Consider the following 13,854-nt stretch of genomic DNA (forward strand, 5'->3'; position numbering starts at 1 on the left):
AATTGCCATGGTTGCATCTCGGAAAGCATAGGCCTGGCACAGGCTTGTTCTCAAAGTTCAAATTTGCCATATGAGAAAATTATGGTGGTAAATCACCAGTAGACCTTATGCAAAACTAGATAATAGCCTGTCTTCCAGAAGTCAGAATAAAAGCTTGTGTAAATTCTCTTCCATTTTCTAACTTGACTTGAAATCTGTCTTTTTGAAGCTCGTATTTTTGCCACTGGGTGGTGGCAGAGTGATTAAGCTGCATGGTACTGTGATCTTACTGCTGTATTAACAAGACATATAACTCGTATTGTTTATCCAAAATGATGGAAAACGTTTCTTCATGGTTTGGGTAACTTTTTCAGAAAGTGCCTTTTTTTTTTTGGTACTAGGCTGGTTAGAACTCAGTTTAAATGGTAATGTTGTTTGAAGTTGAGAATTCCAAGTGTTTGTTAAACAAATCAGATAACAAATAATTTGCCTGTTGGACGCATTAGACGGTTTTTATTAAATAGCACTCAAGTCGTGAGTTTTCAGTAACAGTCCTACAGTGTTAATTTTTGCTCTTCAAAAGAGTGATGTGTGCATCTGTCTTGGAAGCACTACTGTGTAGATTCGTCTACGTGATTACTCAAGAAAGAAAAAATAATACTGTAGTTAAGTATTAAAAAGTCTAGCTTTAATGATTGTTCTTTACAAAAAGGGTGGTGTGGATTCAGAAGAGGCATGGGTTTTCTTTCCTAACTAATTTTTTAGATTTGTCAGATTTTTTTTTCTCTTAAACATTGTCCAATGAACTGTTGATTTTACCCACACTGATCAAGAGCTGAGTTGACTTTACCCAACTTTAGGATAGAGCTCCTCTGCAGGGCATGTCTGTCTCAGCTGGAAATGCCCTCATGATCCTGCTCTTTGCCACCTGCGCCAGACACCCTTCTGATGCCATCAGTGCCAACTTGGCAGCAGTGGCTTCACAGTTGAAGTGGCAAAATATTATTAGGGCTGGCTTTCTGCTGGATACCCTGGCCTGGTATGTTGTTGGCTCCCATGTTTACCAGCACAAGAAAGGGAATTGGAGCGTTGTGTTACTGTCCTCTTTGCTAATAAGATGCGCATGGATTGCTGGAACTGTTACCTCTCTCTTTATCAGAATCTCTAATCATTGCCTTACCTTCATGCTACAGCTTGCTGTACATTGATTTGTAGGTAATAATTGTTCATCAGTGTAAGAGTAAATGTGTTATCAGTGAATTATCACATAGATATTTGTTTGGGATGCAATTATATGAATAAAGGAGAATTCAAGAGACAGGGAAAGCTGAAGGTGAAGAGTTAGGAGCTGGTGAGACTCATGATCTACTTCTATGTCAAGAGAAATATGTAGGTGAATAATTAGTCAAATTCTACAATATTCCTACAGTAATATTTTATGTGTTATCTGCTGATGTTTGATCTTGTATAGGAGCTGTTCCATGTGGGTGCACTTTGATTTGATGGAATTTGGAGAGTGTCATAACTGAATGCATGGATCCCTCTCTTGTTTTGTTGTTTTCTTTTCTTGCCTGAGAATTTACTGTCAGGATAAGAATTTGATTTGCATGTACTTCAAATAACGTCAGTACAAACCAGTTAATTTTATCTGTCCCATATTAAGTTGCTTCATATCTGGACTCATCTAGTGTTCTTTCTGTGCCATCTATTACTCTAGGGGATGAATGTTTCATGTTTGTACAAGTGACTATGGAACATGTAAATATATGAGCTTGGTTAGATTGTCTTAATGGTGTTGAAACAGCTCTGGTTTGTACTTCTTGTAGATTTAGGTGGCAATATAAGACTACTTTAAGATAAGGAAAACTAGAACATCTGTCAAAAGTGTTGCCAAAAGGCCTAGAGACAAACGTATGTAAAAGTGGCTGTTGAGAGACATATTGTCGTTGTACAGGGAGTAGTTTTGAATTTGGAAAGCATCCTCCTGCCTGGAAAATAAAGAAATAACAAAAAAGCACTAGCTAGCTCAAAGCTATTTGCATGGTGACCACTTGCTCATACACGTGAAAGCAAAATTCTTGACAGAGTTATGTTTGAACAGGAATTTCTTCCATCACTCTCTACAGGAGGATTCCATGTGATGTATCCAAATCAGAACTTCAGGATGAGTAACAAAGTAATCTATATGGTGGAATACATAGTAATGTCACCGTTGTGTTTATTCGGCCTGCAGCCTTCAGTATTGTCTTCTAGGTACTAGAATTGCAACTCTCCCAATGATGTGTTATTGTGCAACGTTACAAGAGTTCAGCTCACAGCCTGCCTGATGCTCTCAGTCCCAGTGACTTACAGCAGCCTGAGGAATCCCAAAATTCACCAGTAGGGCAGCACACCAGAGTATCAGCTCAGAACAGTTTACAGAACCACTGCTGTGGTTTTGTAAACACGCAGATAGTGAGTACGTGCCTATACGAAGTAAAGCAAGCTGACATGTGCTGTGTAGATGCACCTCTTGTGAACTAGCTGTTCTGTGGAAGTTGTGTTCTAAAAATTTCTTGTATGCAGCCATGTCCTTTTTCTTATGGGTGATTTCATTTTGTTAAATGATGAGCCACTGCCTACCATGCATTTTGTTTTTCCTTGCTAAGAGAATTATGTTTACTAAGAGGAATAACGTATTTAATTGGTGTTACAGAAAACTCTGCTTAGTATGGGTTAGTAGGTTTCCATATAATAAAGAAGCTGAACAAAACTAACTTTAGTGGTACTTGGTACAACTGAAAAGGGAGAAGTGATGCTCTTTCATGGATGGGCTGCATTCAAGAAGATTATAGAGTTGGCCTTGTATGACTTATCTCTACGGGGAAGGGCTGAGTTGGATGCAACTCAAAAATCCTATTTCTGAGGGAGGAATTTAAAGTATCAATACAAACCTTATCCTAGATCTACCAGTTCCTCAGTTTAGATGTGTGTATGTCACTGTGGCCTCCAACAAGCTCTCAATTTCCTTGTGCCTGTATCCATCTGCTAAGTGTGACAGCCATGTGTGAGACTGTGCTAAGAGCACAGCCCTGGAGATGCTGCAGAAGCCCAGGAAAGCAGGTTGCTGGCACTGCATGACACACTGGGCTGGTAACTGCACTGTCATCTCAAGAGCAAAATTTGGGGGTTGGAAAAGAAGAGTTTATGGCTGTAATAATAGATGTGACCTGCTGGTTGATGTATTAATGATAATATGCAATAAGGGATATTTTGATAATTGATCCAGAGGCTGATTGTAACAAGTGACATGAAATGCACCTTGAACAGGTCTGAAAATGAAAATTAGGTGGAAAGACTGATGTACAAAATGTTTATGATAGCTACCAAGCCCTCGTACACTTCCACAAGAATCATGTGGAACATCAAATATGTGGTTGAAAGGTTGCTGTAGCACAAATAGTTTAGCTCTGAGTTCTCATGATCTTGTCACTGAACATGTTCAAGGACAGGATAGTTTTAAGTGTAGTCGGCTTCAGTTTGTTTCGGAACAGTTCTTTCTGTAGTTAAGCATGTTGAGGCAGTTGCAGTTTGAGTTACTGCATAACTTCCCATCTTAAGTAAAACTTTGGTATTTACTTCTAGGTGAGAGCAGACTTTTATCCACAGAGTATTTTGTTATGAAGCTTAAAAGATGAAAACTTGAGTCTGTTTTTCAAAAGGTTCATTTAATCTTTGCAGCAGTTGGGTTTTGAGCATGGCTGTACATGTATGTTGTTTTCTATTTCTTTTTAAAGGAAGAAATATTCAGAGTGTTTTTTACTTTGTTCCAAGACTGAGTGACTATTAACTGGGAACCATTTGACTACAGACAAAAAAAAAAAAAAAAATCAAATCAGTACAGTGCTGCAACAGTTGTTTTTGTTTTTGTTTTTTTTTTTTTAAAATTCCCAAACCAAATAAGTATTCTTTCTGCTTTACAAAATTCCAGCACTAAAGGTGTGGCCAACACCTCTACTGGCCCAACCATTCTGCCTCAAAAAAAAAAAAAAAAAAAAAGTATTCTGCCCCAAAGGAGTAGATGGCTTTTCACTTCACCCAGAGGAAACCTACTTTGCACTCTTTGTGGAAATTAAAATAATTTTATTACAGGTTTTTGCTAAGGAAGGCTGCTTTAAAATACAGGAGAGCCACCCCAAAATACAGTTCAGCATCGCCATGTCACTAGCAGAGCAGCTGAAGGACTGTGTATGTCTGCACTGTGTATCCAGGACAGCATAGGTGTGGCTGGGGATGCTCAGCTGGGAAGACCTAACTAGGAGTGAGAATGTCTGCTCCCTTCATTCCCTTTGTTCTTCCTGTTAAATGGTTCAGTCATTTGTGTAGCAGTAAAGAGGGCCTTCAGCAGCTTGGAGGAGAAAAGGCTTGCACACAAACGTACTTGTTAGTGAACATCTTTTTGGAATGGGAATGGGAACAAACTGCGCGAGGATTTTTTAGTAATCCCTAGTTCATTCTGAAGATTGGGAATATATGGTTTATGTCAGAAAAAAAAACTGCTTTGGAATGAGTGCTCGGTGGAGGGTCGATGACATGGCTATAAACATGCTTAGCAGATGTTTTGACTTCTGGGAACCAAGGTATGTTTCATTTCACAGTGCTAATGAAGGCTTGGATCGACGCGAAAGTATAACCTTGTAGCTGTCCTCAGCTGTGGCTGCTGCAGAAAATGCAAAGTCCCGAGCTCCATTTCAGCTCCTTTTTTGGTATTCTGTGAGCAGGAATCAGAGACGCACCGCTGTGCTCCTTCTGCTGCCCTGTGACCCTCGGTGTCCTGGGAGATGGGAGGCCTGCGAGGTGTGATTGGCTGCGGGATGGGAGCCGTTTCCCTGGGCCCTCCCGTGAGTCCCAGACGTGCAGCAGTCCTGTATGTGCAGCTGTCTGTGTGCGGCCACCGAGCTCCGGGAGCGCTGTGCGAGGGCACTGCGGGTAGCATGGAAGGAGCTCCGCCGGGGAAGAGAATGCAACATGTATGTACATAGCAGTGCGTGGCTCCCGAAGGGTGTGAGTGGGTTTGGGTGCAGAGCTTTGCTTTCTCAGAGTGCTGTGTGCTATCCCGATAGAGAAGGAAAGCTCTGATGGGGTAAGATGGACTGGAAGCAGCGGTACTTCTGTGCTGTTGGAGAGATTTCTGTGTAATTAGAATTGCTGAAATGTAGCAATGGGCTTAATACTGAAAGAATATTTACGTGTACAAACACAAGTGCGTACTACCAGATTTTGAGAGTGGATTGTTTTGTGTGTGTTGTTTTGAGTCAACTTTCCTTAATCTGAAGGTTACCAACTGTGGCTCTGAGTAATTCTGTGCAAAGGTAGCAGGGGAGTTTCTATTCCTGAAATAGTGAATTAATTTTTCCTCTTCACGCCACCACTCCCACCCGTCTTCCCCCCCAAAAATGCCATGGCAGCGAATGCAATGAGTTCTGTTACAAGTCAAATGTTCCTGGGTGTTTTCTTCTGACTTGAGCAGCATGGCTATAAAAACGCATTTGTGGGGATTTCTGCAGTGAAGCAGTGAACGTTAATGCCAGCGTTATGAACTTTGCTTTGTTCTCATATAGGCAGTCTTTATTGCTAATATTTACCTGCAGTGCAGCAGGTAATGGGGATTGCTACTTTATAGTTCCCTGGAAACTAACAACTATGGGGTGGAATTTTCCAAAGCTGTAAGCCTTTAAGAATCCTTCAATTATTTAATGCAAGTTTTATGAGAATTCTAAGACTGCTAAATTTTCCATTCTATGAACATAACAAGCATTTCATTTACACGTGTTGGCATACATCTAATTGTGGTGCTTTCATGCAGCAATTCCTTTCTGATTTTCATTGTGGTGCTGCTTTGAACTCAGCACAGGGCTGTCTCAGGCGTCCGTGTGTTGGTAGGGGCAGGCACTGGTTAAAGCTGATGGAAAGCTTGAATGGTATGCATGCACCAGAATGACTGCACTTTTGCATATTATAGGTATTTACGGATCCTTTCATTATTTGACTGTTGAGCTTTTTAAACTGTAATTTTAGAAATAGTTGAACTGAAAGGAGCCACGTATTTTTGAATGAAACCCACTGCTGTGAGACAGCGATAGAATGCACTTTGTAAAATGACGACTGGGCTGTTAAATATGCAACTTGACACCTTCTGTTGGAGTGGTGACATTATTTGCTAACTTCATACGCAGTAGTAAATTTCCGAGCTCACAGAGCACGCGGGTTGAATTCACTTTGTTTTGCAGTCTGATTAGTAAAAGGCCTTGCAGTTATGGTATAAAGACTACTGTGTGATTGGTCAGAGCCAAAGCTTCTCCTGCAGGTTGTGGTGCTCAGCCAGACAGAGACCTGATTAATGTTTGCTAGAACCACTGAAATGATACTCCTTCTAATGTTTATAAACAACTAGTTTATATGTTCAATTGTGCAGGAAGGAAAAGATATTAAAATATTACTGTTTTCTAGAGCTGCTTTTTAATTTTTCTTCCAAAAATGGTAGCTGTTTTTAGATTAGTATGTGTACATTTCTTTCCTTACTCTCTTCCATGTACAGTTTTGAAAAAGTGAAATGCAGCATCCAGAGAGTCAGCTGAATTCTGTTGATGTCTTTTGGTCTTATTTATCCAAACTGAAGACTTGTGTAGCTCCTGTGCTTGTTGTGAGAATTCTAGAAGCGGATTGGTCAGAGTTCAGTATTTAGTAGGATAAGCTAAGCAGTTAATTAGAGGATTAGTAGGCTAGAAAAACTTCTTTAAATATTGCTAACCTCTTCTGCTGTAGCTGTGGTCTTACTGAAATCTAAGTGTGCAGCTTCCCTTTACGGCTCTGAATATTGCTTTGGGAGGGATTCCCATGGACTTGTGAGGATAGTTGTGTAACAGCTGTGGGATAACCACAGATAAAATCCACGGGAAGGAGGAAGGTGGGGGGACCCAAAGCCCTGGAGCTGTATTGTGTCTTTCCTGTAGTGCTTGGGAAGTAGCTACTGCTGTGATAACGGGCAAGAAAATATCAGGAAAACAGCTGTTTCTCCAGCAAATGAGAACGTAACAAATAGGACCAAGGGAACCCATCAGTACAGTATGATCTCTGTTTTAAAACTGGCAAGTATTCTGTTTGTGAATTTCTACTAGTTTTGTTCTTACCTATGTCTTCACTTATTACTGTTTAGAAAGAACTTTTGATTTTCACATCCTGCATGTCCTTCAAGGTGCCAACAACTGGAGATGCCTGCCTCCTCCCCACTGTCGTCTCATCTTACCTCTGATTTAAAGGGGAATCATTCTGACAGAAGTAAAACAATCTATTTAGAACTTCTCAAGTGCTGCCGTTACTGGTTCCTGCAGGGGAATCAGGTCAAAAGTCCTTTGCATAAGGCTGGTCAGCGCACCGTAAGGTGGTAGAAGAGAGCTGGGGCACAGTCCTGGTGCTGGTGGCTGCTAGTGATTGGTATCGATCTCTTATGAGAAGTCACAGGCAGCTTTATTTCTAAAGTTCCTAATCTTATGTACTTCCAGACTTGCTGTTGCTACTTGATTTGTTCTACAAAGTTACGAAGTACTGGTTGTATCTGATTTTTATTTTTATTTTTTATTTAATTGTTTTTCCCCTGAAGCATTACTGCTTATTAGTTTACAGTTCTGGGAAACAGAATGATTGGCTAAGAGACTGTACATGCATTCTCTGAATTGGAGATGTATTTTAATGTCTGATTCTGTGGAGTATTGTGTGTGCTTAGAACAGAAACATAGGCTTCTGAAATAAGCTGTTAGGAAATGCATTGTGAATTACCCTACCAGTTCTTAATTATTCTGAACATTTTCAGTAGTAGTATGACAAAACAATGCATGTGTGTCTATCTATTAAAAGTCTTTTTTCTGTATTTTTACATGTATACACATTTGTATACACATCTGGAAAATAGGTGCAGAATCGGTTTCCATAGTCTCTTTTTAGTTATTTTTTTGTGAGGAGTGCTCAAAACAGAGTTTTCCATTTCTTTATTTGGCTTAAAGCAGATCACCATTGGCAACTATTCTGTATTTCATTTTATTTTTCTGATGCTGGAAGCTTGATAGGTAGAATCTATTTTCTGAGTACAAGTCCAGCAAAAGGAGGCCCGGCAGTACAGTGTACTTGTGGGGTTTCAGAGAGAGGTTGCCATCAGTGCAGCATGTGGGTCCAATGTGATGATGTTGGCAGCTGTAATAGGACAGCACCAAAATGAGGAGCTTTGTACTTGGGGCCAGAGACAGAGGGAAATAACATAACCATGCCCTCATCCCCCTTTAGCAAATGCATCTAGTTGAAATTCTGCAGTGGGGGTTTTTGGTAGCATGGAATTGTATGCCTGAGTTGACAAAAAGGCAAACAATCTCCAGAACTGCTGGGAATAATTTTTGTTGTCTTTGTGTGTGTGTGTGTGTGTACACATCTGTGTTCTGCCTCCTATGCCCTTCTTCCCATGAATACCAGTGTGCTCTTCTGGTGCTGCAATTAATTAGTTGCGCTGTCTTGGAGGGCTTCAGTTGAAAGGATGTAAGTAGAGCAGATGAGCATTGTCTGGTTCAACCATAACTTTGCTAAGACTATTCTGAGAGGCATGGTCAGTGGGTATGGTGGTGATGGGTTGGTGATTGGACTAGGTGATCTCAGTGGTCTTTTCCAACCTTAATGATTCTCAACACAATTGGTTTATTACATTATTAGATTATTTACTTGCATTTCAAAAGTTAACTGATCAGTCATCTGCATGATCATTGTTCATCACCAGAATATGAGTGAACTACATTGTAAGTGCCTTAAAACTGATGCTAGGAAGTTGCATCTCTTGGATGCAGCTAGTCAGCAGTGCTGTGTGCCCTCTGAAGCCTGTCCTATCTGTGTGAGTGCAGGAGGGCAGACGAGCTGTGTGGTGAAAAGAGCATGTGCAGATGGCAGTGGAAAGTTTCCTTTACATTTCATAGCTAGTACGTCATATTTTTGCTAGATAGTAACTGACACATGCTGCTGGAGGCTGACAGCTTAATCCTTGCAAACTGGAGTGTTTTCCTTCATGCTTTACGCAATGTAGGACTAACTTTGATATTGTAATGTTGATATTTAGATATGGAAGCATACTGTACAAAATGAAGATGCGTGTTTGAGAAGGCAGGTGAGGAAGGCATGGGCAATTTTTGGGTACTTGGTTGTCTGCAATAAAAGGGAGTTTAAGGTCTTGTACTGAACACCTGAAAACCAGAGGTGGCAAGAGGAATTCTAGTAGGGATCCCCTAGAATCGTCCACAGAAAAGAGAGCTTGAACGCTGTGTTTGGTCTGCAGCATTAAAGGGGACTGATATTCATGCTGGGAAAAGCTGGGAGGCTGACTGGGATCTGCTTGTGCTACCCCTTCTCATCTCAGTTGTTCTGTCTCTTCAGTGAGAAGAGTTACACGTGTTAGAAGTGAGTCTTCAGTTTTGCTTTGGCTTATCTTCATCAGCTGTCTCTGAGCAGCTGTGGGATCACTGTGCTTTAAGTTTTGTGTGGAATCAGTGATGAACTGCAGAAGAATGCTTACTAAGATAATGCTGTTCTCTTTAGGTCCCTTAGAAGGGGAAGCTGAGAAATTGTAAATGGTCCTACCTTTCTTTGTACTTTTTTACATCCTGAACCGTTTATAAAGTAAAAGATCAACTGAAATGGGAGTGCATTTTGATTCACCAGCTGAAAGTTTTCTCTCGCTCGTGCCTTAAACTGACGTGGTGGATCTTCTATAATTACTGGAAACCTATGCCCTACAGACTTTATTTTTAGCAAGGAAAAGGCTGAAGATTGGAATCAGTTTAAATTTTTCTTTTTTTATTTGACCTAAGGCAAAAGTATCCTAGGACTTGCTACTGGCAACATAGTTCAATTAAAATGATTCTTTGTGCCTTTCTAAACAAAGGCTATAAATAATATACTTTTTCATGTATGATATTTGTGGTTGCTAATGGTTTATTCTTGGAAGAGTCTTTGCATATGTTGAGTACTTTGAGATAGTGATAGAATGGTTTGCAAGGGCATGCATGCCTTTCTGTAATCTAATCTCAAAACACGTAACTTTCACATGGTGTGGTTTTGAAGGCTGCATCTGTATGTATCTGTATCTGTATGTATCTGTATGGCATCTTATTAAAAGAAAAGGATAAATATTAATATCAGAGTATAAGAGATTCAACAAGTACAGTTTGAAAACATTGCTAGAAGATTAATCTTTTATTGCATGTGAATTTTCCAGTTTGTGTAGTTTTCTTTCAGTATGCATTGGTCTGTGTAATGAGATTGAGAAGAATCTTGTCTTCTTGTGCTGCTAGAAAACTGCTTGGCAAGCTTCTGAGTATCCTAAAAGAGAAATGGAGGAAGAAAAAAAAAGTTACATATATGATATTTTAGTGGGTTCTATGGCTGCAAGCATCTCAAATTTTAACAGACTGAAGTATTACAGATCGCCTAAATCATTTCCATCTCTGGCTTCAGAGTTTTCTGGTAATATACTGGCTTTGCTTGTATATCAGGTCCGATGAAGAGATGTGTACTACAGACGTACAATTTTCTATTTTGTGTTACTGAGATAAACTGGAAAGTGGTTACACTTGACGCTTCCTGTGTAGTGTTACGAACGTACCAACATACCAGTGCAGTTAGATGTTTTTCTGTATGTATTTGGTGCTCCAACAGATCGTTAACTTACACGTTTTAATGTTGCTGCTTCCTTCTAGAGCTCTTCTTGTTACTGGCTTTTTGTATGTTAATTTTTTCCCCCCAGATTTGTACTGGAAAATACATCTTTAATAAAATCAAGAGCTAAGACCTCCTACTGGTATTGTTTCTCTCCTACCTCCAGAACTGTTACCAGAGATGGCAGAGATTGATTTATTGCGTTATGGAGGCATCTCCTGGAGGGCTCTTTAATCCTGTTTTGATATGTAGGAGGCAGGAATGCCTTTCACCCCTCTGATCTTAATACTGTGACTCCTTCTAAACTTCTACCACTTCTTTTTTATTAATGAACTATTCCTGTCTTTGTAATAGTTCCAGATTTGCACACCAGACAAAACTTTGGTTTAATCACCTGGAATTTATTGTCTCTAGTGGTCCAGATTGTGAAGGAGTTTAATTTTTCTAACATACTTGCATATCTCTGTCATTTCAATACAGCTGAAGTGACAAAAAGAAATTACTAACACCCTTCTTGACATCCTTAATCTCAGGGGAACAGAATCCTCCTTTATTTAGCTTTCATGAGATTATTCTGTCTTATGCTACTCCTTATTCTACATCTTCCTTATTTACATGGTGCCAGCTGCTTTCCTTTTTCATGTGGTCTAACTGCTTCTGTTACAGCCTTCCCAGAAATGGAAGGACACTTGTTATGGGGTTCATTAGAAATCTCATCTGAAAATTATTTTTTCCTTTGTGTGCTGGGTCATTAGTTGTCTTTATATTCTTTATTCATTCTATTTCTTAATGATTTGAATTTGTTTTTGTGTGGGTGACATGCTGTGATAGTACCTGTTCTGGAGGAACTGAGGAATTGTGTGTTTGGTTGTTTCTAGGGGTGGTGAGTGGGGTGTTACAGCTTGTTTTGGCTCACAGCTCCTATACAGTGTGGTAATGTTCATTCTAAATGCTTCCCTGTGAGAAAGCAGACTTTTTCTACACCTACAGCACTGTGCTGTTGAGTAATTCAAAAGTCAAAATTTAGGTGAACATCAACACTATTTGGGTACCCGGTCCCTGTAAGACTCACGATTTAGCTTGCATTATTACAGCACAAAACCAGAATCGCAGATCTTGTTGAGCTATGTAAATGTGCCACTGGGCTGCTTTCAGGGATGAGGAGCAGCCCTGTGCCTTGTGGTGGATCAAGGTGTTTCATGTCCCTGACAACAGTCAGTTTAGTGAGTTGAAAAACAGAGTCAGTTATTTAAAATAAATAAGTAAATGGTTCAACTCTTTACATTCAGTTTCATGACTGATAAATCTGGTTCTGGAGGAGGAAAGAAGTGATTGCCCAGGGGAGTGGTAAGAGCAAGGGACAGCGTTCTCCATTAGGTGGCCTTGTATTGCAGGTAGTGAGGTGTATGGCCAAACCTGGACCTTAGGGCAGGCAGCTGGTTCTGCCAGCAGGCTGTGGATGGTGAGCTGGTATGAGCGAGTTGCTTTCTGCAAAATACAAACTGCTGGGAAAAAGGTAAATTTCAAGTTGTTTAGACATCAGTTCTGAGATGATGTTGAGATACCTATTGCTGTAACAGTTAAGGTTTCTTTGTCAAATTGAGCCAAAAGCAGTGTGCAAAGGGCTGCATTAGGCATGTTCTCTCCAGAGCTGTGTGGGATTAGAGGAAGCATTCAGAGTATAATTTATTCTGGAGCCTGTGTGTATTTTAAATATCACGCTTTTGTGTTATGGGTGGTAACATTTCAGAAGTAGAGGAACCTGAACAGAAGGTACAACTGCTGTTGTCTAACTTTGTACGTAAGCAGCATGAATTGGGTAGGGCTGTAGCATATGAACGACCTGCTGAAAGCTGGGGAAAGGATTCGTTATTTGAATCCTTGGTTAGAAGAGACACTTGAGTTGTTTTACCCCCTTATATTACCTTTGGTTCATAAAAGCTCCTTGTCTGTGCCAAGAAATCTCACATAGGATTAGTTCCCTAAAAAAACTTTGAATGTGAACTTCTGTAACTTTTAAAAATTTGCCAGGTGTTTTGGTGAAGATGATTTGCTACTGTTGAATATAAAACTAAAAAAATATTCCACTCTTGGAATGCATGTCCTGATCCTTGATAAGAGGAAATCAATAGCCTTACAAAGGAAATGCCATGATGTTTAGTATATCTGTGGATTTATTCTCCTGTTTCCCAGCTTTTAATTCTGTTCTCTGGGTGTTGATTAAAATGGTTTTACACTTCTGTAGACAGCATTTGCTCTGAGGGTTTCTTTCTTTTTCCTTTTTTTCTTGAGTCTGTTTAGCTTTGTGTTGTGTCCCTCACCTTTTCTTTATCTTTACTGTGATACTGGCTGGACTTTCATGTAAATTTTGTCCCATCTTTTTGCCTTTTGCCAAGGCACTTGAGTCTCTTAAACTTGAAGGAACATCAAAGTACAGTAGCAATTATTTTTGTAAAAGTAAATAATAGTCAAGAAGCTTTGAATTGTCCTCCCTTTTGTCTCTACGCAAACAGTTGGCATGTTTTGCTTCGTTATTTATGACACATGGTTTTGTAGCTTTAATCATACTGTTATTTTGATATTTTTTACCAGCAGTAAGAAGTTTTCCTTCAGTACAGAATAATATTTTCTAGAGGAATTGTGTGAGTGGTTTTTCAGTTTCATTTTCTTTCTCAGTGTCTAAGGGTCACTTAGACCCTTAAAAAGTGAACTTTTATTATTTTAGATCACTCTGGCCATCAGGTTCAGAATTGAAGAGTATATTTAGGAATTTAGAAGTAGTATTATTTGTATATTCTTAACTTAAGGTCATGTTCTTTTTCTTCTTCAGGGCCATGATGAAGAAGCTGTTGTGGATATGGGCAAAATCAGCTCTACTATCAATACAAACTTTGAGAAAGAAGAATTAGAGAGTAAGTTTATGGGGGTTTTCTGCTTAATACATATTTTTTTGCCTCAAGATAAAATACCTATTTTCCTTTAAGTGCAACCAGTATTGCTAAAAGGAACATGAATTTTATGGCTGGCACGCAGTTCTAGGAATAAAACCTGGAAACTGCAGATGACCTATGGTTTTTTTTGATCTCTGTGCATGCTAGTAAATCCTCAGTGTTCTTTGAATCTGTCACAGGAAAAAAATATTTTAAAAAC

General features: G+C 39.6%; 1 protein-coding gene across 5 annotated transcripts in view; it reads left to right on the forward strand.

Moving 5' to 3' along the window:
* The window catches only part of SLC4A7 (solute carrier family 4 member 7), an 82,217-nt gene that overhangs the window by 19,052 nt on the left and 49,311 nt on the right, over positions 1 to 13,854 (forward strand). For 2 of the 5 annotated variants that reach the window (XM_031590241.2, XM_090142529.1), the window contains exon 2: positions 13,535 to 13,616. In XM_031590241.2, the coding sequence (XP_031446101.1) occupies positions 13,535 to 13,616 (82 nt within the window). Of the gene's footprint in view, positions 1 to 552; positions 4,989 to 13,534; positions 13,617 to 13,854 lie in introns of those variants that run through there. The other 3 variants (XM_031590242.2, XM_031590240.2, XM_090142527.1) reach the window with 3 other exon arrangements.

Source organism: Phasianus colchicus, chromosome 6, assembly GCF_987193195.1.
Source record: "Phasianus colchicus chromosome 6, bPhaCol1.hap1.1, whole genome shotgun sequence".
NCBI lineage: Eukaryota > Metazoa > Chordata > Aves > Galliformes > Phasianidae > Phasianus > Phasianus colchicus.